Source organism: Colletotrichum acutatum (genome assembly GCF_030867785.1).
Source record: "Colletotrichum acutatum strain CBS 112980 chromosome Unknown BDZ83scaffold_84, whole genome shotgun sequence".
In the NCBI taxonomy this organism is placed as follows: Eukaryota; Fungi; Ascomycota; class Sordariomycetes; order Glomerellales; family Glomerellaceae; genus Colletotrichum; species Colletotrichum acutatum.
In genome coordinates this window covers 56,556-82,289 of record NW_026849078.1, presented here as the reverse complement: position 1 = coordinate 82,289, position 25,734 = coordinate 56,556, and the positions used below count along the sequence as shown (strand labels likewise).

Sequence of the window (25,734 nt, the reverse complement as noted above, 5' to 3'; positions counted from 1 at the left end):
CAATTTCGGAATGAATACTGCATTACTCCGTTCTGATGCGACCTAAGACGAGCAAAGCAGCAAAATAACAGCTGGCTGAAACAAGGTACGGGATGCCGAGAGCTGCACCGCCGATCGATATGCTCTTTACCCACAGAACCATCATCAGTGGTGCGCCTAAAAGCGATCCTGATGTCTTGACCATCATAACAATCGAGAAGATATGTGACTCTGGGTCCGCGGAGTTGACAGGCTGGTCGTCTCTCTTTGGTGAGATGAAGGGAGACTTGAGCAGTGATAGCGTGAATACCGGCAGCGCTGAGCCGAGAGCGTAGAGAAACAGGGAGGGTACCATCATCCAGATACGGCTCGCTACGGCAATCGCAAGAGCACCGAGGATAGAGACAATCAAGCAGATGTTGGCATAGTGTATGTTCATCCGGTGACTGGCCAGCTCAGGTGGAATATGCCGCGACCTATTTTGTCTCGACCTAAGAATGGCAGGGATGATGACCGTGAGAAGCGTGAAGTTGACGATGGCTTTGGCAGAGAGGAGATAGCCTGTAGACGCGAACGTCCAGTGGTAGCGTTTCGAGATGTATTGCACAAGCAACTTGGTGTCTGAGCTTGCGAGCGAGGTGAGGACAAAGCTGATGAGCAGGAGGGTCATGTTGCGAGGATGACTTGCAACGATAGACTTCAAGACGCCGAAGCGCTGGAGGATAGATCTCAGAAGGGATGAATCGGCGTCTTGAGCTTTCAGCACTGGGGATGAGAGGAGAGGTCTCGCTTGGTCGTTTGCGTCAGGGTGGCTGTCGGGTGATTCCTCCAGGAGGGAAACAGCGGGAATGGCCAGAAGAAGGAGGGCGATCCCAATCCAGAACGGAAGCCAGAGAAGAAGACTCATAGATGCTGATGCGAGAGCTGGGCCAAGCAAGTTGACGACATACGACACAGAGCTCATCCATCCGAAATACGTGGCCCTGTGTCACCTTAGTTAGCCAGGGTAATGGGCGATGTCAGGTCAGTGACCTACTCACCTCAGGACGTGGTCGTCTGTCATATTGGAAGCGATGGCATATGTGATCGAGTTGAAGACACAATCACCGCCTAGGATCGAGAAGAACGGGGATGCGATCATGGCTTTAGTCGGCAAGGTCTGCTCAAAGTACCCAACGATAACGGCCCACGCCAACAAGATGATGCGGGGCACAATATTGAGGCAGAGGATGGACCGCCGACCGTACCTCTCCGCGAGGAACCCCAACGGAATCGTCATGATGAAATCTGAATAGGCGTCAGTCGAGGAGCGACCGCCTGCCGGTGAAACCCTGCGTGCTTACCACCCACGATCCATGCCGTTTCCATGGTCCCTTGGATCCAGGCAAGGCCCTGCTGCACATCGTCCACCTTGCAAAGACCCTCTGAAACGTTGCCATCTTTGTCGATCACCGAAGGATCTGTAAGTGCATAGTGCTCGCGGCAGAGGCGGCGTTCAATGACTCTGCTGAGGGGAAGCTGGTAGAGACTGGCGGCCAGATTGACCAGGAGCACCAGTGCGAGGAGAGCCCAAATGCCAGCTCTACGCGGTTTGCGGGGAGATCTGAGACTGATCTGGTCCTCATTTGCATGGCTAACATCCACAATGTCTGGTGCAGGAGGCATGGTCTACTCGACCCTCCTATATCGGTGGTCGATGATTTGGTTTGATGAGGGAACCAAGACGATTCAGCGGAACGACTTCTGGAATGGCGCTGGGGAATGATGACTAAGCACGTTTGCTAGTATCGCGCCGCTCGTATTCTTACCATGCTTCTTCAATGTACATGTATTTACTTTACACACATCTGAATATCTTTTCTCTGATTCCGTCTACGAGTCAAACATCATATGCTTAGAATTGGCGAATTACTACGTACTGCGGCGAGCAGAAGTCGCCGGGACTGTAGTGGCATTGTCACTGACTTCACTCGCTCATCTTCTGCCAAAGAACATAATCCCTGTTGCAAGAAGTGAGAGTAGGCACAGAATTGATCCTCCTGGAGTACAAACTTTTATGGATGACCATGTTCTGAGGTAGGGTTCCCGATCGTGCGTCCAAGTCAGCGTTGAAGTCTTTGAACCACGCCTCAGGTCGATGCATAGTCCCGCCATTCGTTTCTTCCAAAATGCATAAGTCACGCAAAGAAAATGGAACCGAGCCTAACAAGTCCTCGGGCTGGACAGTCTCGATGCTTGTGGTAAGAGATTTGAGTTTGTGGAGATTCTTCAGCTTTGCAAAGGGCAGAGCTTTGCCAGATATCAATATGAGACTCGTCAAAGTGCTACAATGCTTTGCAATGGCCTCCAAGATAGACTTTTCTCGTGAGGAGCCGTCTAAATCAAGCTCCAGATGGCGTAGTATGGTGAAATTTGAGGTCATTGATTGAAATTGCCGTGCGCCGAGATTGGTACGCCGTAGAATGAGACTGGTGAGATTGGGCGGAAGGGTGAAGACGGACATGGGGTTGCCGCAAAAATCAAGCCGAAGTCGTTGAAGGTTTGGTGTGCAGTCCAAAATAGACTTGAATTCGTCCATAGAACTAGGGCCTGGTTGCATCAGGTGCAGGTGTCGAAGATTATTGAAGAGGATGGGCTTCGTTGCCTTGTCCGGAGGAATCATGTCAAAGGGTTGTCGATAGACGCCGCGTTGGTCTTGGAACAACAACTCCACGGATTCGGCGTTCTGTGCCAGCAACATGGCTACTTCCACCAAGACGTTGATGTTCCAGTCATGCTCGAACCAATCGGATCGTATCTTTAGGCCTACATCTCGGATGATGCTAGAAACGAAATCGGCATCTTCAAGATCAATCAGACGCGTTGTTGCACGCCAGGCAAACCCTTCATGGCGTCGTGATCTTGCCTCGATTGTGAGTCTTCGAGTGTACTGAGCGCAGTGAGGCCGCGCTTTCCAGCACCTGAATAGTGATATGAACCTCTTCACACTCGCACTTCGCATGTAAATGTGTCGATGAAGGACTGGCTCAGCAATCTCACGGAGACTGCGGCATGTCTGGCAGAGTATAGCCGAGGTTGTATTGGAACTGAAGAGAGGGACAGTGTACTCCAAGCTGGGTGGTTCTGGTTGGTTGTCGGCGAGTTCGGCTAAGATCTGTTGCAAGATCTCCAGCGGTAGAGTAAGCAATGATGCCATTTCCTGAAAGGAAGACCTCAACAATTTGACTCAGGATCCGGAGCGAGACAGAGTTCGTAAGTGTGTGTGCTTCTTCGCTGGCGGCAGAGACTGGATACCAGTAGGATGTAATTATTGATTGCAGTTGCTTTCTGTGACAGGTGATCACTGAGATTGAAAGAAACAGAGAAGTCATACGAGAGGGCTGCAATCAGTTTTAAAGGTCTCATTTCGAAGGATTCATGGGCCCCTCTGCCAAGCTGAAAGTCGTTGGTTGACCCCAGCATGGCTAATACTCCGGTGTCTGCTCTAATCAGCTGCTCGAGCGAAGTGGAGCATCGTCAGGAGATTGCTTCCCCGGCTTCAACTATCATAGGTGGAGAATGGGCCAACAGGGAGCGAATGCATGTAGCCGTCCCTAGTGGGCTCATTGTGCATGGCCAGACCATGCATTTCGCCGCAATTCGGGGTTGGATCCTGCAAGTGACGCTGCCATCCGTGGTTCTGGAAAGCGGTCCTCAGTCAAGCGCTTAATCTGTGGGTGTGAACGACTTCAAGTTTGAAATGTCAGTAAGCTCAATCTTGTCAGTGGCGATTGCCTTAGCATGAGGTAGAATCGGATATGGTACCCGTGCTGTCCCTTGTGTGCTCAAGCAGCAGGTTGAGCATTATTAGGTAAAACCCCGGTTCTGAGAGTGAATGGTGCTAATTCCCGAGATAGCATTAGCCATGTACAAGCAAACCAAACTGCCCATCTAAGTCGAGCTTTTGGCGTCTGGACGCGGGCAAAGTTTCAATTTCAAACATGTGGACTCTCGTTTCTTCAATACATCGAGGCAGTGCCCTTTGTTTCGACGATTCTGCTATCTACTGTCATTAGCACGGGCTGGATTAGTTAGTGAACACTTCCGAAAGGGGAAGCTCGGGGACGAGTCTCGACGTTGAAGAATAACTGTCAACAGCCTATGCCCCAAGATTATTTCACCGGAAACTTCTACCGCAACACACTTCATTCCAGAAGAAAGCTCGGTGTCGAGTTGTTACCACTCAACGATCAGGTGACTACGAAATGAAGTATTTGAGAGGCCCGATTCTCGGGTTTCGTCCAAGACTAATTCACACTTCTCACTACACATCACCTTGACTATAGGACCACATCACCCACATCACCATTCCTCAAATCGATTCGGATATGACATCCTCTCATCTATCCAAGATGTCACCGTCGCGCAACTTGATTGTACCAGGCATTGCTGGTCTCACAGTCGTAGCTCTCATCGGTTCATATCTCCATGAACTTCCAAAACGTGGAAGCATGGACTTCAACATCGACCCAGCCTTTGATCTTCCTCGACCACCAACAGATCTTCCATACAACAAGACCAGCAACATCATTTGCATGGCATTCATGACAGCAATTGGACTTTCAGCAGTGCTTCTCGGCGCGAGAGACGCCCTACGCTCCCGCACTTTTTTGCCTTTGGTTCTACCGCTCAGCGGCGCTATGATCGCGTTCCCCGAGACATTCATCGACGTTCTGGGATGCATTTACTACCCATGGAGCGGCCACAATGCTTCTTTGCACATTCTTGGTCGTGAGATGCCGCCGTGGATACCAATCTGGTTCGGATACGGCTCGTTGATGCAGATCAACCTCCAACTTTTGACCAACAAGACTTCGACGAGGACTCTGTGGTATTTCCTAGGCCTAATGATGGTCTCCGACCTCATCGTAGAGGAGATTCTTCTGCCAATGGGAGTTTATCACTACTACGGAAACCAGCCACTGGTCGTTATCAACAGATTCCCTTGGTGGTGGATGGCTCCCAACTCCATTGGCGTCTTTCTTGCCACGGCACTCGCCTACCGCTACCGGTCTTACCTCGTGGGCCGGAAGGTTCTCGCCGTGCTCTTCCTGACCCCAATGTCGGTTGGCGGTATCTACGGCTTCATCTGCTTCCCGGTCTGGGTTGCTATTAACGGGGACTACGGCTGGCTCACGACTCAGCTGCTTGGACTTTTGACAATGGTCCTGGGTTTGGTAACATTTGCTATCATTCTGGAGATGGTACTTGGAAGAACCCCATTCAATTTGGACTCGAAAGATGACTCAAGCCGTCTGGTCAGAACCTCGGACGAATCGTCGGACGACGCTTTCCACGATGACGAATTCTGAGCACTCTTGCGTTACTCCCTATGTACTCAACCCAAGCAATCACGTATGGCGAAGGGCGTTTTGATCGAGCCAAAAGATACCGGACTCTCACTTTGTTTAGGTTAATTTTGGAATGATATCACGCTTGTACGATAATAAAATTCGAACTTGGGAACATTGCGGCTCAGGGCAAGTACTTTTGGAAATAGATCAATTCTTTCCTGTAGAAAATATCATTCAAGTAACCCCCGCTACTGATTGCCATCATTTCGCTTCTGTACCCAGCTGTCTGCTAAACCTCTCGCATAGAGTTCCTCCTGGCTCATGGAAGGGCGAGGTACGGGGCTGGGGGTCCTCATTTCTCCTCTTCCTCCGCGAACTTCAGATGCCCTTATGGCGGCTTGGACGCTCCCCGAAATTTGTCCAAGAATCTCCGGAGTAGGCGGTAGTATAAATCGGGCATGACGGTAGACATCCATTTCAGCCCCAACAGAACCGTAGGGACTGACTCGACTCCAAAGGTCACTTGAATCCCGGATCCTACCACCGAATCCTACGACATCGAAAGGGTTAGTGGTATAATTGTCTTTGCGTTCGAGACCGATGATTTGAGGGTATGGAGAGTTTGAGGGAAGCAACATCAGGCCTCCATACATTCTGTCGACTTCTTGAGTCTTTTCACGCAGTCGCAATATCATATTCGGTCCGTTGCTTGAAGTTCCTGAACTCGATAGTTGGGAATCACTGCTGCTGCTGCTCGCCTGAGCTTCGGTGCTAAAAGTATCGCCTATTAGAGGCCCGTTAGCATCAACTCTACAATGCGACAGTACGCTTCTCAGATGAGCTGGCATGTATTCTAGAGGCACAGCAACTGGATGGTCACCCCATTGTTCACAAGCAAAGCCGATGTTTGCGGCTTCAACATTGGCCGGCTCTTGCAAACAGGCATCGCAGACCTTCTCGCAATGAAAGTGGTGCAACCAGCGCGCATGCGGACAGCGGCCTTCTGAGCTCACTGCAGGATTGAAGACGGTCTTGCGCGGTTCATGTCCAACCCATGCGGAACAACGGAACCAATTACCCTTGACATCGACACTTATTACGTGCCCTTGACCTGGGGCGAAGACCTCTTTCGTCATAGGATGCTCATTGGAACGCAGGCAGGCGGTGTTGCCGCAAGGGCAATAGTAGATGATTTCGAGGCGTTGACACATATTGACGGTGATCGCGGACTTGTGGATTGCGAGATACGTTTCAAGGACTTTGGAAAAGTTGGACGATAGTGTAAACTGAAGTCTGATGTTTGCAAGTTGTCTGATGATGTTCTAGACCAACAAACACGGGAGATCTCGAACTGCTATCATACTCTTATAGATGTGACTTCTGAATACTCTTCCTCATCGTAAAGTCCTGAAGAGAATTGTTCTTCAAGTGACCTCGATGCCTACAAAGACAACTTAGAGTCTTCCTTTGTCAGCACAAACTCTTTCTTTCCAGAGCCTTGAGAGAATTCTCGTCTCTGGCCGTCGAGTCTTGACTGGAGACCTTTGAACAAGGAGAATAAACAACGCGTTATTCTGCCGAAATCAAGGTGCTCATGAATACGTACTGTCAGATCGGAATGTCCACACCTTACAAACTATTCTAAAACCCCTGTTGGTGGCAAGCATTCATAATACCCAACAAAAGTAACAGATCATAAGGTAAACCATGTCATAATCAAGCGTTGCGAATTTTACCAATTCATCATATCGATGCTTCTTCAATGAGTCACTCAATGTTGTCTCTATTGCTCTTTATGACTACTTATTGCCTGGTCCTTCAAGGCGGCAATTTTGGGTATCGCATGTCCTTTTCCCGAATACTCCCTGGTACCAACGCCAAATGCAAGTAAGCCAATACCTCAGAATCCTATGAAAAAACCACCGATGGCCCTCTTTTCTCATAGTCGTGTACACTCTGTTCATTCTCGTTCTCAGAAGACACTTCCCCAAGGCCGCGAGTCGCGAGATCTTCTCTCCCAGCTTCCTCTCCTAGGTCGACGGCGCTCCTCTCGCCTCAGTCTCTCATACTCATCCCGCTTGGCAAGCTCAGCAAGAAGAATATCCTTTTGCTCTCTCTCGCCAGCGAGTATCGACTGCAGGAGATCCACCTTCTTGATGAGCTCATCCACCTTGATATGATCGCCCTTGAGCTTTCGCTCAAGCTCCTCAATCGTGCGGACGAGCTTCTCGATCTCGCGCTGTCGTCCTTCGTGAATATGATGATTGTTGCGCTCGATGCGCAACTCATCCTCGAGAATCTCGACTTTGCGTACGAGATCTGCGATTTGTCTAACGTATTCATCCGACTTTGGATGTCGGAGTCGCTCCTCTGCCAATAAAACCTCGAGATCGTCGATCCTCCGGCCGAACTCGATGGCTTTGCGCTCCCAATGCTCGCTCCTCTTCACTTCTCGGTCCAGATCTAGCAACAAGCGAGCGTTGCGATCTTCCAGTTCCTTTCGCCAGATGCGGTTGTCGTCCGGTGAGATAAACGTGGTCCGGAGAATGCGAATCTCCTCCCTGCTTTCGTTGAGCCTGATGAGGCATTCGTCGTAGTCTCTGATCAACTTGTCATAGCGAATCTGCATGTCGTCGAAATGCGGATGGTGGTGATCATGATGCTCGTGGATGTGCTCGTGTTGCCGCTCTCTCAACCTCTTTTCAAGATGCTTGATGCGATCGAAGAGGTCGCCTCTCGAGTGCTCGTAACATATCCTGTCTGCAGTAACGTCGCAGTAATTGATACAGCCGTCAATCTTGCAGCAGTGATCTGCACAGTATCCGAACTGCAGTCGGGCAATCTTGCGACAGCCAGGTCTCTTGCACTCGTGATCACCACAGTACTCTCCTCCCTTCAGGCACGGCTTTTCACAGCTCTTCCAGTGGCATCGGTGTTTGTGACAATGAACACCAAACTCGGAAACCTCGTTGCAGCCAGCTATCGTGCAAGTATGTCTCCGGCAAAAGGGACGAAATCCGCCTCCGTCGATGGCGACGGCGACAGCATAACATCTCGATGCACCACATCCATGGTCTCGACAGAACACTCTCTCCTTGTCAAGCTCGTTGTCTCGGAAGTTGACACATCCCTCAAATGTGCACTTGTGGATGGCGCAGGAGCGAGTGCCAGGAATCGTCAGTTTATCGCAGTCTTTGTACGTGCAGCGGAATTCGCCGTAGTCTACTTGCTTGTCAGTTTCTCGAACTACCGGGGTTGTAAGTAGGAGTTGACTCACGGTGTTCGCAAAAGTCCCAGAGACCGCCATCTGGACGTTTGAAGCGGTGGAATTTGCAGTTCTTGACAATGCAGCGTTGATGATTGAAGCAACGATGGTCTGCGTAAATGACTTCTCGACAATTCAGCTCTCGGCAAATTCGCGAGTGGTGGTCGGCGCAGAACTCGGAGTTGGATATCCTCCTCTCGAAGCAGCTTCCGACTCGGCATCGATGGTCGGCGCAGTAGCCATACAGCTTGTCTCTAGTCTTGTAGCAGTCCTCGACGAAGCATTTGTCTATCCAAGATGCATGTCAACGTCATAGCTTCGGACGTGGTGTTAGTGGGCAGAACTCACGGTCCGGACACATCCACGGGAGTGGCACATTCGAGGGGCAATCTCCGGTCCGAACGCAGCCCACCACTCCGCATCTCCGGTCTGCTCTGCATGTTAGGGACAATCGCAACATGAGGGTGAGGAGTAATCTCACGTTCACTGCAGAAACGATGCTGAGGATCCTTGGGACGATTGCACATTTCTAAACCAAGCACGCAGAATTTACATGTATCTGAGGAGGAAGTGTTAGCTTGTGCGATTTCGGCCGAAGGTAAGATTTGTACTGACGATCAACGCAGAAATCAGAGTAAATTCTGATATCCGGTCTCAGGGGATCGTTGCGAATGAAAGCATGCTTTCTGGAGCAGCCGTCGACATGGCATGTTCTCTCATATCTGTACTCCGCGCAGCTGTCGCAGCTGCATCTCGATGATCTCGACGAGTGCCTTGATGATGAAGTCGAGGATGAGAAGGACATTATGATCCGGCTTCAGGAAGGCAAAAGGCACTTGTTGCCCTGCTGATGCGGCTTTGGATCGACGAGTCGCTGGGTCGGATGTCTGGAGCAGAATGCCGAGCCTCGGGAATGGTCTCGTTTGTGTTGTGGTGGTGATGCAAGTTGTAAGTTGCAAGTAGGTACTGTAGCTGCAGGTACCGAGCGAAAGTGTAAAAGAGAAAAGAGGAAAAGGAGGAGCTGCAGGGGGAAGGCTGCGTGAGGTCTTTTGAGAGAAAGGGCGGTTTGAAAGGAGGTCAGAGTGAATGTGAGAGAACATGTCCGGGTGAAGGAGGCCGAGTGGAACAAGGACCCCGTGAGGCGTGACAATAGCTTCATCCCAACTTTCTGTGAAGTGGTGTGGCTCAGCTTTATCCAGATACTCCCAGGTAAAGAGAAACGCTCGGCCACGCGACTTGCATTTATCGGTGTCCTACCCCTCCTTGCCCTCTCACCTCTTTTGGCTTTTTGCCAATTCCAGGCTCTTCATCGGAATTGTAATTTTTCGGTGCAGGTAAGAGTCAAGCAAACCAACAAGCCAATAGGAAACTGCTATCCTCGTCAGCGGAAGCGTCATCTGAAGATGGGAATGGAATTACTCTTGGTTGCGTCTATAGCGTTTTTGGCACACCCCCAAATTCCGAATTTGTAAATGGGAAAACCCGCTCAAAGGTGAAGTCGACTCAGCGTAAGGCAACTTCCGACATTCACTACTTTGGACGAGGCAGCCCGGGTTCAGCCGACAGCTATGGGAAACTCATTATGCCTCTTCCTATCATTGCCACGTTGACCAGCAAGGCTATCGTTCACTTCGATACTCGGAGTGAAGTTGAGAGTTGTGGAGACCAGCGGATGCGACAGTAGATGCAACGGCCGACGATGAAATGGTAAGATCCACACCTTCGGTAGAGTCTAGAGACGGAAGTGAGATGCCCAAGGGGACAGACGCCGGACAAGACGTAGACGAAACGAAGCTAGGCTGACAGCTGGTCGGCCTGGGCCCAGCGAAGAAGTTTAAACGATGCGCGATAGCGGGATGCAACCGGAGCAGTGCGAGGGAGGCCCCGGGGAACGAGATCCAAATCGAACAAGGCTTGCGTGGATGACGCTGGTAAGCACCAGCCACACGTGGCCCCCTGGGGCTAACTGATGGAGGGCGAGAGCTCGCTCAAGGGTCTCAGATAATCACATGGGGGAGGGGGGAGGAAGTGGCATGCGCCCTGCAGCCTAAGACACTAGGAGAACACAAGAGGAAGCGCAAATGCAGGACCTGACTGGATGATGGCGTCAAGGGGCCTCAAGCTAACGCTGCATTCTGCCATTTTTGTTCCGGTAAGTGAGTGTCCTGAAGAGAACAATGGAAGAGGAAACTACTTTTGGAGTATTCATTAGCCACAGGAAGCCCCCACGCCGAGGTCTTTGACAACAAATGTACTTGACGTATGTTTCTCCAAAGGAAGCTGAGCATTTAGCTGCAGCTTGGTGAAAGTTCAGGTCCTTCATCATTCGGCTTTGAGTCGTCTTTGCAGACAGACTTTGGCCCAAAGAAAGACGCCTTGACCTCCAACACCACTGACAACCAGCCGACAAAAGCCGCGGTCACTGAGAGCCAACATGTCAATACAACTTCAACATTCAGTTGCCACGCCGTTTGCTGAGAATTACAATTCATATCGAAAAACAGGAGAAGTAAAGTTACGGGTACAGCTCTACGGACTACTGCCCAATAAAGTGATACAAGGCGCATTGCCCGTAAAACAGAGAGTCCCCCGGACTGATGCTAATGTCTACTGTCAAAGCGCTCAAGTGTTTCTCCGAAGTAACAAAAAGTATGTACAAGGGCTCGGGGCCTACTCTGCTCTTTGCTCGCCTATTCGCCCTTACTTCTCCTCCTACCAAGGGCGAGAATGCCAAGGACCTGCGGACCCTTCCTTCACATGTCCGAGTTCTAGGTCGAGTTGGGGTTGAGAAGAGCCCAAAGAACGCTTAATTGACTGACAACCCATTGCGACGCCTGACAAGTACTGGCGTCGGACCACTCCATTTGCAGCTCCCCACAGACCCTTTCAGACTCCGGGCCCGACAACTTGACCGACGAGATCCTCAAGCACAGACGCAGCCTTACGCAAATCCGGAGCTTCGCCATACCACCGCTGAAGAGCCCATGTGGCCGCGTCGACTCCCTGTTTCCATCGCTCGGGCAGCCGAGAGAACCTGCCGCTCTTGACTGCGGTCAGAAGTAAGAGAGCACGGGTCATTGCCGCTCTGGCCATGAACCATGTTCCGTGATGACGGTGGTGAGGGTTAGCGTCCAGAAGCAGCTCGAGTGAGAGCTCGAGGCACTTCTCTGCTAATGGCATGACGCGGGGTATCCAAGGGTCGTCCGCCGGTTGATGAACCACGTAATACAAGAAAGGCCGATGGATCCATTCGCGGCAGCTCGTGGCTCGGTTCTGGATAAAGTGTACCAGCTCATTGTTTGATGGCTCTCGGTTTTGCCAATGGATCTGAGAGGGTATGTGCAAGCACCTGAGCATGCATTAGCGACCGTTTCGGACCAAACACGAACTCGCGCCGGGCGATAAGGAGATTCTTACCAGAGGTTGATATGCTCGTCAAATTCCTCGCTCTTCTCGAGCACTTTGGCTATATCTCGGATCCATGCCTGCTCTCCATTGTATCCGAATATCGATATAGCACGATTAATCATTCTTCTCGACGATATCTCAGCCAGGTAGTAGAACCAACTCTTCTCCTCCTCTGGCTGTATGTCATCTTCCAAGATATCTAACGCGCTTGGCTGAGCTGCAGGGGATGCGACTTCAGACGGAGGTGAGGGGAACAAGTCTGGATATCCTAGACCAGTGATGCCACTGGGTGGCAACGGTATCTCACATCTGAGCTCGCTGGGTGTCGAGAGTCAGCCGGGTTTTCCTTCATCTAGAAGAGGAGATTCCTGCTGGGCTTACCATTCTGACTTCATGCACGACCAGTAAAGTCGTTGCTCGAGGCGCCGCGTCTTCTGAGAAACACTTTGCCAATTCCGCCTCTGGGCCCTCCGCCAGAATAGGTTCTTGAACTGAACGCTGGCTTGATTGAAATAGAACCAGCCCTGAAGTGGACGAAGTGAGTACATTTCGAAGACTGCACAGAAGAACAAGCATTGGATCTGAAGCAAAGAAGGCTCAAGTAATCCCAACCGCTTCTTGGCTGCGAGGTAGTAGGCTTGGGCTGTATCTGGATCCGCCGTAGCCGACACTGACGAGCGCATCGATTCGGGCGTACTATTGAAGTTGATCTCGGATTGAAATGGGCTTGCAAGGCAGGCGAGTGCACATGCAATCAGCTCAATAGGAAACTTCGTCAGCATGGTAAAGGTGATGAGAATATAAATCAGGCCAAGAACTCACCACCAAACAAGAAGGTCCGTCCCAGCGAGGACCGTTTTCTACTGTATCCTTGACGTACGCTTTGAAGTCACTCACGTCAAGAACCGGATTCTTCACATGCACGTATGCCAAGAACTTCTTGGACAGTACTGTAAAGTCGTCTTCCTGAACTCCCCGCCCAAGGTTCCGGCTTCTGAGAGGTTGAGATTGATGCGAAGACTCTGCATCACCATCCTCTAACTCTAAGATAAAAGACTCCGTTTCGGGCGCATATCCCCTAAAGATTGGCCATCGCAGGATGGCCTCACAATTAGACCTGGCAGCCGCAGAGTCTGGGATGTCGAGGCGGATCATGACTTCGTCCTCAGGTAGACCGTCAGGAGAGTGACTTAGATTCTCGTCAATAGTGACGCTTGTACTAGTTTGAGGCCCCTGGAGCGATGTTGGCGATAATATTGACGGAATAGGGGGAGCGGCAACCACGTTCTCGGCTGGTAGTTCTGGACGAGCCTCGAGAAGAGAAACAACATGATTGAGACGGTCTAAGATTGCCAAACTCGCGGGATCGAATCTGTACTCCAAGTAAGACCAAGTTGGCCTCGACCAATTCCTACAGACATCGAGAGAGCACTCACGTTGAAAAGTCATTCGATGTGTCGGGGTATGTACACTGGCCGCCGTTCCGCTGGCAGAAGCCGCAGGCTGGCCGGACATTGTCACATTTCGTTTTACGGACCCGGCAGGGCCCACACGCCGCAACAGCACGCCGTCTTTGGTACATGCCCGAGGTCCGGCGCCGCTTGTTCGACGTTTCAGGCGCCTCGTTTCCTGCGTCGGACATTGTGGGATGTTCCACAGGGTCCTCTGTGGGGTTTGAGTAATACCGATACGGGAGGGATATCTACTCAGATACCAAATTCGACAATGATTCGTTTGCAACGTGTTTGTTGCCTTGATGGAAATGGTTAACGATTCCCAAATGAGAAGCGCGGGGAGTAGCGGAGTTATGAAGGCGAGGAAATGCGAAACCGATACCAGGGTCCACCCGACTAAACTAATGGGGATTTTCGTTGCTTTTGGCTAGCTCTCTCGCTGCTTTGAGTTGGGGTTCATTCATTGGGGGCGGGTGGTCTTCAGACCATTTGGTGATACCGAAGGCATCTTCCACTCTCCAAAGAGCTTGGAATCTTGCCAGACTAAGTCATGAAACTTCTTGCTTTCAATCATGTTTCTCTCTACTTGCATACCTTTTCATGATCGACGAGGGCCTTGATGGCTAGTATGGAGAGGGCTGTTAAGTCTCAAATGACATTCGTATTGAATAGCTATCCTGTGTTCTAGTCTTTCTGATTCTTCACTAAGTCTTGAGACCTCACTTTGAAAGAGACTCAAACGTCGGGATCTCGTATCAATTCGCGTTGTTTTCACAATTTTCTCAAATCTTCTTATTTAGGAAATGTCAAAACCAAAACACTATTTTGGTGGGTAGGTTTCTTGATGCCTGCCCAGGGGTATCGGTTGGATCTCCGCTTGCTCAATGGTAACGGCTGTGACGATATCCATCTGGATATACGGACCTTCCACAATGACTGGTAATGTACGATCGTGCACTTCAACCGCGCTCACCCTAGGTGTCTCGTGCATGTTGGCGTACGATCTTCCCCAGCCTCTCTGCCCACCATGTTTCCACCACCACCATTCCTTGCGACCGCTGCTAGGAACGATACTTGGCTCAGGCACTCTTCTACTAACAGGGCCGCTAATGATTACAGTGTGTCCATAATCTCGTATTGGTGTTCTGACAAAGGCGAACTGATCCAAGCCTGTATTATGTGCGTCTTGTGGCTCGCTAAACACAATGGTTGTTATCCATAATATTGAGTTGAAGAGCCCGTTTGCAGCCAAGATGGACCCGGCGAAGGCAAAATATAATATTCCAAGGTCAATTCCCAGTAGAGAAGCAATGCGGCCGATGATTAAAGGTGTGCTGCATGCGACGTATACGAAAGGGTATGCAAGAAAGGCCGGGTGGTAGCCTGAGGGCCGTCGAACTTCCAGGCTATGACCGGGTTCGAACCCTGATTCGGAAGCTTCGCTTTGCGACGCTCTCTTTTCCGGCAGATGACGACAACTTCGGTTTTGACGCCATAGGGTAAAGAAGACGAAGGAATAGAGGCTGAGTGTGAGGGCGATGGAGACGATGACCCAAAAATAATGTGCCCAAAACCGCCACGAATCATAGGATGTAGAAATCCAACACCTGTGCCAATTTTGAATTAGTGTGAGAACTCTCGGGAGCCGAAGCCGCTGTTATCAAAGAAAGGGGGTGCTAGATCTTATTTACCAGACATTGGCCCGCATGAAAAAAGACTCCTGAGGAACTGCTGGGTGGATCTCCGAAAATATTACGCCTGCTCCATTGATACCAAAGTCGAATATCCAGAGAAACCCTATCGAAGTATAAATGGTCCATGGTGGTGGCTTGTAACCCAAGCCCACTGTCAAAAAGGTGTTGATCGAAATGACCGCTAGAAACAGGCTTGCTGCTAAGTTACTGGTCGACCCCAGCCAGCCCTGAGCCCAGCAGACTGACGAAGGTGCAAAGATGCCGTCAGCTGAGACCCAGGATATACTGAGTGCGTAGGCAACAGCCTCCATCATATCTGCTAGCAGGAGATTATAAATGAGAATGGGGAAAGGATTGCGAGCTCTCTCAGCCCCTTGCTCTTCTCCATCCCCAGTAGCACTAGCAGCCTCTGCCGCTTGCTCTTGTGACGCTGCTAGTCTATCGAGCTCCTCAATCCGGGCAAATCCGCTAGCACCTGCGCAAGGGGCATCCAGCCCAAGAGAAAGGTCCGGTAGATCGGTAATATCGGCATCTTGCGGTCGTGTACTTCGTTGCCTGGGGTCTGGGCGAGTTTTCCGATATGCCAGTAACTTGTATGTGATGAAAAGCCAGAGTCCCGTTGTGGCTATGGCTGAGAGGAACGAGAAGATGGTGAGTACAATCAACCCGCGGCGGTGATATTCCGGAAGTGGTGCCAGCGTCCCCCGTTGTGCCGCGGCTGACATGACAATCTGACTTCTTGAAAGAAGAAGGGCGTCGGTCAGGTTGTAACCACTGGGCAGAACATACAGGCACCCGCCACGTGGGACATATGAACATATATGTTCCTGTTTAGCTGACCTTCCCCTCAATTCCTCTTCGAAGTCAAAAGGAACACTTGACTCGTGCGTCACATTGATGCTCAAAGGCCCGTGGTCGAGCATATCGAATTCGAGGTCTTCACAATTCATGGACGAGGTTAAAGCCGAAACTCTGTTCGGCAAAGGCCAGTAAGGATAGTCTGTTCTGTGCGAGCCAACCCAACTTACGTTGCTACAAACTCTAAGCCGCGTGGCATATCCCTGGGCTGTTGTTTCACAGAACCTGATCTCGCACTACGTAGTGCGAATCATATACACAGATACAGGTTCGTCGCCAATGACGGAAGACTAAAACAGGCTGGAAGGCAGAAAATCGGGCCACTTGTAGATCTTTTCTGTGGTGCATCTCAAAGTCGATGAATAAGTCGCATGGACCACATCCGCGGAGATACGCGCTGTCCGGTAGATATGGGTTCCCAAGTGTTGTTATGCGTGGTGCCTGACCCTGGCGTCCTCGTGGCGGTATAAGCATCATTCTTGATACGCCAGATGGAAGTGCTTGACTAGTGGATTCGCGACATGTAAACCCGGGCTATCCGGTATTCCCGACGACAGCATTCATCTACTAAAGAATGAAGAAACAGACGTGGGATAGTCAGTCTGATACTTTCCGTTAACGTGCCATTCTACCCTATGCCAGCACGATACCTTGAGATCGAAGACCCTTCATATGCTTTTTGATGGCCCGGAATCCAGACCACGTCATCGCAATAACAGTGAAAAAGATTAGAGACGAAGTCAAAGCCATCCATATCACGCTTTGCACGTAGCTCTTTGTCCAACCTCTTCTCGCTGCGCTCTGCAAGTCGTCGACATTCAACATGTCGACTCCCTCTCTTGTCAACACTTCCCAGACGTAATCGCGGTGAGAAATTGGCCAACTGGGCAGATCCCAATATCGCGATTTGAGACCTGACCACTTTGCAGTACTGATCTGCTTCCGTAGCTTTGCAAGTTGCTCGGCACTGAAGCCGGTGCGGACTGATCCGATACTTTGTTGGAAAGAGGCGGATGTGTAATAGATGTCTTTCTCATGCCACAGCTGAGAGGCAAAGTAGCCATGGTCATTGTACTGGCGCCAATTGTCCTCGGGAAGTTGATCCAACGGCGCGTCGAGGAAGGTGTCGTGATACTGTTGATAGAGCTCATTCGTTGGCCAGTGGTTTATCATGCGATCTTCCATGATATTGCCCGTGCCCACGATGGTCACGGGACCTGGCCACATGTCTTGCCGGAGTCTGAAGCCTGGCTCGGTATTTACTACCTCGTAGCGTGTGAGGAAGAGCTTTTCTCGAAGCGGTCCAAGCTGCTCCATCACCACTGGCCACGTCTTATACGGATCACTCTTGACATCCAGGAGCAGGACTACCGTGATGTTCGGTTGACTTCGGAATGCACCCTGCGGGCGATCTGTTCGGCTGAAGTTCGACCATTGCTCTGGAGGATTCATGGTATCGAGAATCTTCATCAAGGGATCAAGGTACATGGATCGCAAAGTTTTCTTAGGGGACAGTTCGTGTCTGTCATGGCCAATAAGCAAGTCGGAACCATCGTCGCTCAGCCAGATGTCCGCTTCCACACCGGTACAGCCTGCTGCGAGGGCGGAGTAAAGGGGGTACGGCCTCCAGTAATCATTGTGAGAATGACACATGATTGGGATGACTGAACGTGAAAAGTCCTCCAGCCATCTTGAAAGACCATCAACTGGCTGACCATTCGTTGTGATCGGGTTGTTGGAAATGAAGTTTTGGGAAGCCGCGTCACTCATAGCTTGAGGCTGTAGAACAAATACGAAGACATATAATAGAGTGCTAAAGAAGGATGAGTTTCCTTCACGTCGGGTTTAAAAGATGATGAGTTATCAATGAGAACCTACATGAGAATAGAACATGCGATAGTTGCTGCCACTCCCAAGACGAGAAGCTCTCCGAGGAGTGATGGCTTTCGCGGCCGTAGTCGTTGTGTAGACTTGATGCACTTTTGCAGAACAGACTTCAAGCGATCTGCCTCAATCAATTTCGTTGGCTCAGTTTGTGATGATCGCGAGCTGTCCATGTACGGCCTCATGGTTGTGTTGTTACTGCCTGGCGAAAGATCTCCTGCCGAATGCTCTGTCACTTGTTCTTTAGTAACCGAGACTTTGTGCCGATCCATAGCCCTGGGCATTTCACAGGAAGGCCACAGATGAATGTGTCACAACGTAGAAGTAGTTTGCCCAAGTAAGGGGTTTCCAGTGCCTTTATCTTTCGAATTTTGTTTGCCCCGGTCCAGGTACTATCGAAAGCTTAGCCACAGTGCACGCAGGGGTTCCAAACTTCCAACCTCGATACGGCCCAGTTGTTAATCAAAATTGAGAGAAGCAAACGGAGCCAATGTCGAAGCAAACGGTGATTTGAAACCCCGTTGGCGCTTTGTTTATTCACTGCGCACAGTCGTTTTCGTCATCAGAATCAACCTGGTGCATCGCCCGAGCTCTCCGTTGGACCCAAGCTTCACAGCCGATCTCTTCGTACTTTGGCCTCTCCCCTTCCTTGACGCAGGTGTCGATCACACCACAGCTTTCATGCAGTCCAAAGCCAAAGAAGAAGGGCATACTGATGCGCTCTTCTCCACTCAAGTTCTGGGCTCGATGTACTGTGCTGACGTAGAGATCGTTTGTGATGCGCTGCAGGTAGTCGGCAATGTTGACGACAAACGTTCCAGGGATAGGTGCTGCCTTGATCCATTGCCCCTGGCGATTTAGTACCTGCAAGCCCCCGACCGAGTCTTGCCATAGAATGGTGAAAAGCTGAAAGTCTGTGTGCGATCCTATGGAAACTGTCTTGTTGGAGTCCGGATCCACGGTGGCCGAAGAATTGAGAGGCGGGTAGTAGTTCAGCGCCAGCGCAGCATCAGGGTACGCGAACTTGGAATCAAAGTGATCCTCAGGTAGATCAAGCGATAGCGCAAAGGAGCGAACCAGGACGCGAGCGAGCTTCAGACAGGATTGCCAATATGCAATGATGGCTTCTTTGAAGTGCGGCTGATTGGCCGTGCCATCCCAGTGGAAATCCTCAATCCGCAGAAGCTTTCTCGCCTCCGCAGGAATGGCATCGACGTCGACCACATTAGGGTCGTGGCGAGGGTCGTATGTCCAGCTGAATGACTCGCGGACATCGACGCTCTCTGACTTGTTGATCCGCTGAGATCCAGGCGGTTTGTAGCCGTTGAAGTAGCGACTTTTCCCAACCCATGAGCGCATCTTTGTCTCTTCATCCTGGCGGAAGTACTCCAGGCAGGCTTTATGGGCTGAATCAGTGACCGAAGACGCGATGCCATGGTTGATCAGGTAGAAGAAGCCGGATGTCGTGGCAGCGTCGCGGATTTGCTGGGCTACAGTCTTCCGGTCAGTAAGTTCGGGGCTAGATGCGAGCGAGACGTCGATGACTGGGATCTCGGTAGGAAGAGCATCGCGGAGCGGAGTCCGGAGGATGCGGCGGGTTACCGGTCCGTTCCCAGAGGCGAAACGCAGGAGGGTCGTCCCCGGATCAGATGCAAGAGTCGTAACGCTCATCGTGGGCTAATTAACCATCGAAGACTTGTTGGCACTAAGAAACGACTACGTCGATTCAGAGCTGATCGAGTCCGTCCTCCAAGTCAAGAGATGATTTTATAAGATCAAGAGGGTAATTCGGGCGATTTAACAGCTGAAGTATGCGGGGCGATACAGGCGATAAGGAAAATGGTAGACACAGAGGCGGGGGAGCTGGGCTTCATGTCATTGGCTTGAGATGATGTTGCTGATGATTTATCGTCGGAGATGGCCGACAAGCTCTAGTTCCTGATTCTTCGGCCATAATGGGAGCACGTGGTAGGCCAATGTTATTGGGAATAGGTCGGTTGTTCATATGTCTACCTAAGTAGCGAAATTCGGCATGAGCTGGAAGCATGCCGGCCCGAGTTCGGCCACTTTCATGTAAGTTTGCGTTGCTCCCTCAAGTCGAGACGGCTCAATCATCATCTTATTCATTCGGTCTACATGCCTCACATCATGGTTTGTAAAAAGTATGAGATCCTTCTCGACTTTTTCTACGAGGCCTGTAGACAAGCTTGTCTCTGACGCGGAGGATAGAGAGCGTTCCATGGTTCATCTCACTTAGTGTCACCCTCCAAGTCTTCTTACGCCTTAGCAGCCCATGTAAACAGCTAGTCAAGGACCAAAGATTAGTCCTCATCGTTTCATATCACAAGCAAGAAAAGGGACGTAAGGGAGCATACCATTGGCATAAAGAGAATAATTATCAGCATTCTGCAGAGCCCGTTCCGGGGGCAATGCAACGCTGGCGTTGTAAGCGTAAGCGTAGTCGTCCGTGTGAGGAGCATAAACTGCCTCGCAGTGCGTGGTTTCGTGGATCGTAGTCGTAGCCTGACACTGTCGGTGGCATCCTACAGGGAGCGGCGGCAGGCCAAAGAAGAGCGGGCACATAACCATGGTGTTGACGTCCCAGGCCGTGTAAGCATTGAGAGGACCGTCGAGCTCGCAAACGCCGTAGTAATCGTAACAGAAGTACCGAGACACTCCTGAAGTGGTTGAGCTACACTCCTGCGCGACGTTACGAAGCCGAGTGACGACAATGTCGCGGGTTTCTGATGAGTTGGTGCCGAAATACTCGACAAACCGCCTAGAGGACGGGTCGGCTGCATCCGCTGCGGCAGCGAGGGCGAGGACCTGACAGTTGGCCAGGGCTTTGGTGCTGGCGTTCAACGTTGTCGCATTGCATCCTGGCTGTAAGTTGGTGCGCTCTTTGAGCGCCGCAGCTACCAATGACTTTGCGGCAGCATCTGCGTCTACGTCAACTTGGATGGTGTTCGATTTGAAAGCCACGGCAGGTTGAGAGAAGTCTGTAGACGGCGCTAGAGCGATCGGAATTGTGCCTTCAGCTGTGATAGAGTAGGTGCCAGATTGCGTAAACTGATGAACCTTTGATGCGTCGATCGAGACCGTCACTGAATCCCCTGCTGGAAGCGACTCAAAATGAATTGGCTTCAGCGCATCGTACTGAATGCTTGGGTCAATGCCCCTAAAAGAGACTGCGTTCCCTGCTGGCGCGTGAGCTAAGGGCAACTTTCGTCACCGTGGCGCTACTGACCTGACTCGTCAACGATGGACACACGCTGGACAGGAAGCTTGTCGTCCAAGATGGTGCCAACCTTGAGCAGGTTGAGGTCTAAGCTGCCGGTGTTCTTGATGGTGGCGGAAACCTCGGCGCCAGATTCGGATACCACAGGTGCGAGGGTCACCTCCAGTGTTGAGTCCCGCTTGGAGTACCGGATACCGTGAGCGTTGGGATGACCGCTGGCGATGGCCACCAGAGGCGCGAATGCAAAGACCTTTCGCCACAACATCTCGAGAACTGCAGCGGCTCAGGATACGAACAAGTTCAACAGGAATCGTCACTGCATGTGGTGCTGTGGTCTCTTTAAGCTGTCATTTGATATAAGATAGCTCAGAGCCCAAGAGCCCGAGGGCCCAAGGGCATATGCATCTCTGCAAATCCCCTCAATCAATCTTGGCTAGAAGCCCGTATTGATATGTATTGCCGGGATAGACAAGATATAAATGCCCTGACTTGGCAGCCAAAACTCGTATTCGACCAGGATTGAAATGTCGAAAATGGCAGGAGGTTTCGCCGGCAATCTCAAGGTAACATCGGCCCTTGATGTGGGCCATGGCAGAACAGAACACAATGCTTCATGTTCCCATGACAGAGAGTGCTCAGAGAATTTGACATCTCCAGACTCAAAGTGACATGAATCATCAGACTTGATATTCTGGGCTGTGTGCCGACCCCCGATCCAACTGGCCCGACGGAGCGAAGTGTTAGGCTGTAAGGAGACGGCGGCGAGGGTCAAAAGCCGGTCAACGAGTTCCTTTTACCCGTATTTACGACTGTGTTATCGTAACCATGTTCAGCGCTCGACCTCCTGTACAAAATCAATGTTCTCTGAGCTGAATAACATGTAGAGCCTTATGGTAGAAATGACGGCTTCAATTAGCCTCTTCGTCTACACTTGCAGATGACCAGGTGAGCGAATGCCAGACGACTCGCAAAGTCACTGTCCCGCCCAAGTGGTTCTAAAAGCAGCGGCCTCTTGACCAGTGCTCTTTGTGCATGAGCCCCGAGGTGAACCGGCCGGAACGCGGAGATAAATCAACCCAAAAGCCTGTGTCAGCCGGGGAGTGTCGGCCAACTGTTCGTTGCATTCTCCACTTCCCCCACTGCATCAACATCGTGACAACTTGTGGAGTCGAGATTGTGGCTTCTTCAGTGGTTTTTAGTGCAAAATTGGCAGAATGGCTTGCTTGCTCATTGGTGTTTTCATCCCTAGGGCGGATGATAACGCATCTGATTCTTCATAGCTGGTGCGGCCCGCGAATCCGCATCATCGCCATGAGTGATTTATCAGCCTCCAGATCTCATAAATACATCGAGTGACCCCTTGACTGCTCTTCCCTCCTGTCCTCCATGCAAGCCTGATTAGCAACTTTCACACTTGAACACACCACCTCCGACTCCAGAATGTCTGCCGAGATCCCGACCCTTCGCTGGGGTATCATCGCCACCGGCCTGATCTCCTCATGGTTCGTCGAGGACCTGGTACTTGAACGCTCGAACGCGAGGGCCAAGCACATTGTTCAGTCCATCGGATCATCATCACTTGAGAAGGGCAAGGCGTTTGTTGAGAAGCATCTCCCAGGGAAAACACCGACAGTTTATGGTAGCTATGTGGAGGTCTACAACGATCCAAACGTCGACGTCATCTATATTGGCACACCACACGCATTTCATAAGCAGAACTGCCTCGACGCCATCAACGCGGGCAAGCATGTACTATGCGAAAAGGCCTTCACCATCACAGCCAAGGAGGCGCGGGAGGTGTTTGAGGCCGCGAAGAAGAAGGGCGTTTTCGTCATGGAGGCCATGTGGACGCGTTTCTTCCCCCTCACAAGATCTCTGCTGAACGTCTTGCACTCGGAAAAGCTGATTGGCGATATTCACCGCGTCTTCTGCGACTTTGCCATGAACATGAACCTCGCATCTTTGGGTCCGGACTCGCGCCTGAAGAATCCGGCGCTGGGTGCAGGAAGTCTTCTCGACATTGGCGTGTACAGCTTGACCTTTACGATTCTGGGTCTGGACCCCGGCGTTGGAGATAAAGCTGAAAAGCCCAAAATTTCGGCGACGCAAACTCTCTCGGACGATATCGATATTGCAACATCGGCTCTTCTCCTCTACCCCAGTGGCAAGCAAGGTATCCTGACAGCTTCGACGCAGGTCAAGACACCACCAGGATTCTGCAGGATTGAGGGAAGCAACGGATACGTCATTGTTGAGGGCATCGCAACTTCAGTTCCCGGCTCTTTTACAGTGTACTCTTCCAAGGCTTCTGGCGAGGGATGGGTCGACTCCACGACAGAAGGTCTGAAGTCAAAGAAGTTTGACTTTGAGCGACCAGGCAAGGGCTTTTACTGGGAAGCGGACGCTGTGGCGCTGGATATTGCTGCTGGGCGTACAGAAAGCGAGATCATGCCCTGGGCAGAAACTGTCCGTGTCATGGAGATTTTGGATGAGATTAGGAGACAGGGCGGCGCCAAGTTCCCTCAAGATGGCCAGTAGAAGGGCCTCGAGTGAAGTGAAAGTATTAGATACCACAAGAATCAACACTGAAATGCACAAAGTCTTCCAAGTTGTCATCATTACGCAGATGCCAGTAAAAGCTTTGATGGCGAACCTCGATAATAATTCGTGGACATTCATCTCTCATCTACATCCTTTCTCGGAAGTTGGCCCAATAACCTACTGCTACGGACCGGCCTGCATAGACTAATATGCCTCCAGCAAATACGACAGCAAGATAGAGTCCTGATAAGGCAGTCGCTCCAAGAGACTGCAGCATCTGACCGCCGATTGGCATTGATAAGAGAAGCGAGAAGCTTATGACAAAGTTCATTGTCCCTAGGCTGGTCAGAAAACCGAGAGCTGTGGTAATATCTAGTAGTAACGTACCATAATATCTTCCGTAGTCTTTCGGCTCACGAGTCTTTGCAATACAGGCTGGTACCGTACAAGGTCAGCTAGCGATAACAAACAAAACCTTTTCCAAGAAAGTATCAATTTGGAGTGGCTCAACTTACCAGGCGCAAGTGACAAAAATGATCCGGTGCCAAACCCACATAAAGCCGAGAAAGCATACAAAGCTTCGATCCGAGTCGATCCAAACGCAGTAAGCGTTGCAGAGGTGCAAATGATCGTGAAAACAATCATGACCAGGAGGATGTTGTAATGTCCCAGGCGATCACCTACCGATCCAGGAAGAATACGCCTAAGAGAAGAAAAGCCGTTCAGGATAGCTAGCATGTTGAATCCATGCTCTATGGGAAATCCCGATAAAGCCACCAAGGTTGGAAGAATTGCCGTTGCGCCGAAGATGACGAACTCGAGAAGCGCTATGGCGCCGCAGATGAGCGAGAAAGGTAATGAGTGGAAGGCAGAAAAGCCAATCACAGCCTTTTTACTACTTCTCTTTGTAGACACTCGCGGGGAGTCTATCATAGCATGCAACCTCTCGAAAGGAAGGAGGCAGGTAATGCCTAAGCTCATTATAAAAACAGCCAGGAATCCCATGGCTCTCATAGACCATGCCCATCCCCACCAAGGGAGGGTTTGCCCGAGAGCCAATGAAAAAATGATTCCGCCGGTAGAAGAGCCAGCCAAGGCGATACCGAGTGCTAGCCCCTTACGACGAATGAAGAGTTTCCCGATCACAGCAATGCCTACAGTTGTAGCAATAGCATTGCCAAAGCCTCCCAAGACACCCAGGCAGAGGATAAACTGCCATATTTCTGCGCATTCAGCTAGTACAAAGGACATTAGAACGAGTAGTCCTGTTGCGAGCGGTTCAAGGAATTTTGGCCCGTAAACGTCCATCAGCAGTCCTGCCTGGATGTCGAGTAGCATCGTGAGAAAGCTGTAAACTCCTGTAATCCAGCCAACATCACGAGCAGAATAGTCTCGCAATTGGTTCTCTAAGAGAAACGACTGTACTGCTCCGGAAGATTGCATGAACCCTATGAAGTTGGACATTAGTACCAGGTCTTCCCCGTTTTGAATGGAGCTGGGTGGTGTCCCGGGAATCGGATGTGCTCACCGAAAGAAGGCATCAGAAATAGGAACGACCCGAGCACATAGACCCACTCCGACTTCCGACATTCGACGTCCGCAGCATGGCGCCGGTGCGGTTCTTGTTGGGTCACATGGCTGTTTTGGGATGCTTGCTCCGAGAACTCTGGCTTCGTAGAGAGTAGTTTGTGTGCTTGCGCTGAGGACGACTTGGTCTAGGAAATCGTAGACGGCATCACGATATTCCTTCAGACTAATACCATCTACCTTTATGTCAGTAAATAATGTTCTCTTGGCGCCGAAGAAGACTGTCCCGGGTTTCTTGACTTCATCCGAGAAGGCTTTGCAACAGCGGAGTTGGCGGAGTTGGAGTGCATACTAAGCTGGCTTTAGATCAACATGGGCTGGCACATTTGCCTCATTCGGCATTACTTCCAGCGTTCACCTTAAGAGGCCATCTCTAATGCGGGACTTCCTAACCCCCACCTGATCAATCAAAACTTTAGTTCTTTGAAATGGTGTGGAATGACTTACGCAATGATGTTCTTAGGCGTCATCTGCTGAAATCACTGATTCTCAG

The 25,734-nt window shown here is 50.9% G+C and overlaps 11 protein-coding genes across 11 annotated transcripts; 2 read left to right on the top strand and 9 right to left on the bottom strand.

The window, feature by feature from the left end:
- Positions 1-22: 22 nt before the first annotated feature.
- On the bottom strand, positions 23-1,644 carry BDZ83DRAFT_583679 (major facilitator superfamily transporter; the record flags this gene model as incomplete). The annotated part of the gene is made up of 3 exons (XM_060505684.1): positions 23-962; positions 1,020-1,266; positions 1,323-1,644. 3 exons carry the CDS (start codon positions 1,642-1,644, stop codon positions 23-25), a joined length of 1,509 nt encoding a protein of 502 aa, XP_060362193.1.
- A 128-nt stretch (positions 1,645-1,772) lies between these two features.
- On the bottom strand, positions 1,773-3,399 carry BDZ83DRAFT_630012 (uncharacterized protein). The gene is made up of 2 exons (XM_060508794.1): positions 2,032-3,399; positions 1,773-1,979 (listed from the first exon to the last, which is right to left on the bottom strand). Exons 1-2 carry the CDS (start codon positions 3,173-3,175, stop codon positions 1,954-1,956), a joined length of 1,170 nt encoding a protein of 389 aa, XP_060362192.1. The 5' UTR covers positions 3,176-3,399; the 3' UTR covers positions 1,773-1,953.
- Positions 3,400-3,851: 452 nt separating this feature from the next.
- On the top strand, positions 3,852-5,415 carry BDZ83DRAFT_437046 (uncharacterized protein). Its single transcript, XM_060503079.1, has 2 exons — positions 3,852-4,048; positions 4,130-5,415. The coding sequence occupies exon 2, from the start codon at positions 4,347-4,349 to the stop codon at positions 5,328-5,330; it is 984 nt and encodes a 327-aa protein (XP_060362191.1). The 5' UTR covers positions 3,852-4,048; positions 4,130-4,346; the 3' UTR covers positions 5,331-5,415.
- A 1,869-nt stretch (positions 5,416-7,284) lies between these two features.
- On the bottom strand, positions 7,285-8,938 carry BDZ83DRAFT_754615 (uncharacterized protein; the record flags this gene model as incomplete). The annotated part of the gene is made up of 3 exons (XM_060514498.1): positions 7,285-8,534; positions 8,590-8,865; positions 8,926-8,938. 3 exons carry the CDS (start codon positions 8,936-8,938, stop codon positions 7,285-7,287), a joined length of 1,539 nt encoding a protein of 512 aa, XP_060362190.1.
- Positions 8,939-11,463: 2,525 nt separating this feature from the next.
- BDZ83DRAFT_721608 (vegetative cell wall protein gp1) lies at positions 11,464-13,627 on the bottom strand (the record flags this gene model as incomplete). The annotated part of the gene is made up of 5 exons (XM_060512395.1): positions 11,464-11,926; positions 11,995-12,303; positions 12,367-12,743; positions 12,808-13,357; positions 13,422-13,627. The coding sequence occupies 5 exons, from the start codon at positions 13,625-13,627 to the stop codon at positions 11,464-11,466; spliced, it is 1,905 nt and encodes a 634-aa protein (XP_060362189.1).
- A 632-nt stretch (positions 13,628-14,259) lies between these two features.
- On the bottom strand, positions 14,260-16,028 carry BDZ83DRAFT_704636 (uncharacterized protein; the record flags this gene model as incomplete). The annotated part of the gene is made up of 3 exons (XM_060511494.1): positions 15,793-16,028; positions 15,131-15,723; positions 14,260-14,881 (listed from the first exon to the last, which is right to left on the bottom strand). The coding sequence occupies exons 1-3, from the start codon at positions 15,856-15,858 to the stop codon at positions 14,260-14,262; spliced, it is 1,281 nt and encodes a 426-aa protein (XP_060362188.1). The 5' UTR covers positions 15,859-16,028.
- A 373-nt stretch (positions 16,029-16,401) lies between these two features.
- On the bottom strand, positions 16,402-18,285 carry BDZ83DRAFT_437003 (uncharacterized protein). The gene is made up of 2 exons (XM_060503078.1): positions 17,870-18,285; positions 16,402-17,804 (listed from the first exon to the last, which is right to left on the bottom strand). The coding sequence occupies exons 1-2, from the start codon at positions 18,157-18,159 to the stop codon at positions 16,625-16,627; spliced, it is 1,470 nt and encodes a 489-aa protein (XP_060362187.1). The 5' UTR covers positions 18,160-18,285; the 3' UTR covers positions 16,402-16,624.
- A 127-nt stretch (positions 18,286-18,412) lies between these two features.
- BDZ83DRAFT_583629 (2OG-Fe(II) oxygenase) lies at positions 18,413-19,546 on the bottom strand (the record flags this gene model as incomplete). Its single annotated transcript, XM_060505679.1, has 1 exon — positions 18,413-19,546. One exon carries the CDS (start codon positions 19,544-19,546, stop codon positions 18,413-18,415), a length of 1,134 nt encoding a protein of 377 aa, XP_060362186.1.
- A 648-nt stretch (positions 19,547-20,194) lies between these two features.
- BDZ83DRAFT_784445 (Deuterolysin metalloprotease family-domain-containing protein) lies at positions 20,195-21,384 on the bottom strand. Its single transcript, XM_060515608.1, has 2 exons — positions 21,123-21,384; positions 20,195-21,072 (listed from the first exon to the last, which is right to left on the bottom strand). Exons 1-2 carry the CDS (start codon positions 21,376-21,378, stop codon positions 20,204-20,206), a joined length of 1,125 nt encoding a protein of 374 aa, XP_060362185.1. The 5' UTR covers positions 21,379-21,384; the 3' UTR covers positions 20,195-20,203.
- A 1,130-nt stretch (positions 21,385-22,514) lies between these two features.
- On the top strand, positions 22,515-23,651 carry BDZ83DRAFT_794557 (dimeric dihydrodiol dehydrogenase; the record flags this gene model as incomplete). The annotated part of the gene is made up of 1 exon (XM_060515818.1): positions 22,515-23,651. Exon 1 carries the CDS (start codon positions 22,554-22,556, stop codon positions 23,649-23,651), a length of 1,098 nt encoding a protein of 365 aa, XP_060362184.1. The 5' UTR covers positions 22,515-22,553.
- Positions 23,652-23,780: 129 nt separating this feature from the next.
- BDZ83DRAFT_742870 (riboflavin transporter MCH5) lies at positions 23,781-25,711 on the bottom strand (the record flags this gene model as incomplete). Its single annotated transcript, XM_060513123.1, has 5 exons — positions 23,781-23,990; positions 24,042-24,089; positions 24,170-25,102; positions 25,183-25,292; positions 25,689-25,711. 5 exons carry the CDS (start codon positions 25,709-25,711, stop codon positions 23,800-23,802), a joined length of 1,305 nt encoding a protein of 434 aa, XP_060362183.1. The 3' UTR covers positions 23,781-23,799.
- Positions 25,712-25,734: the final 23 nt, after the last annotated feature.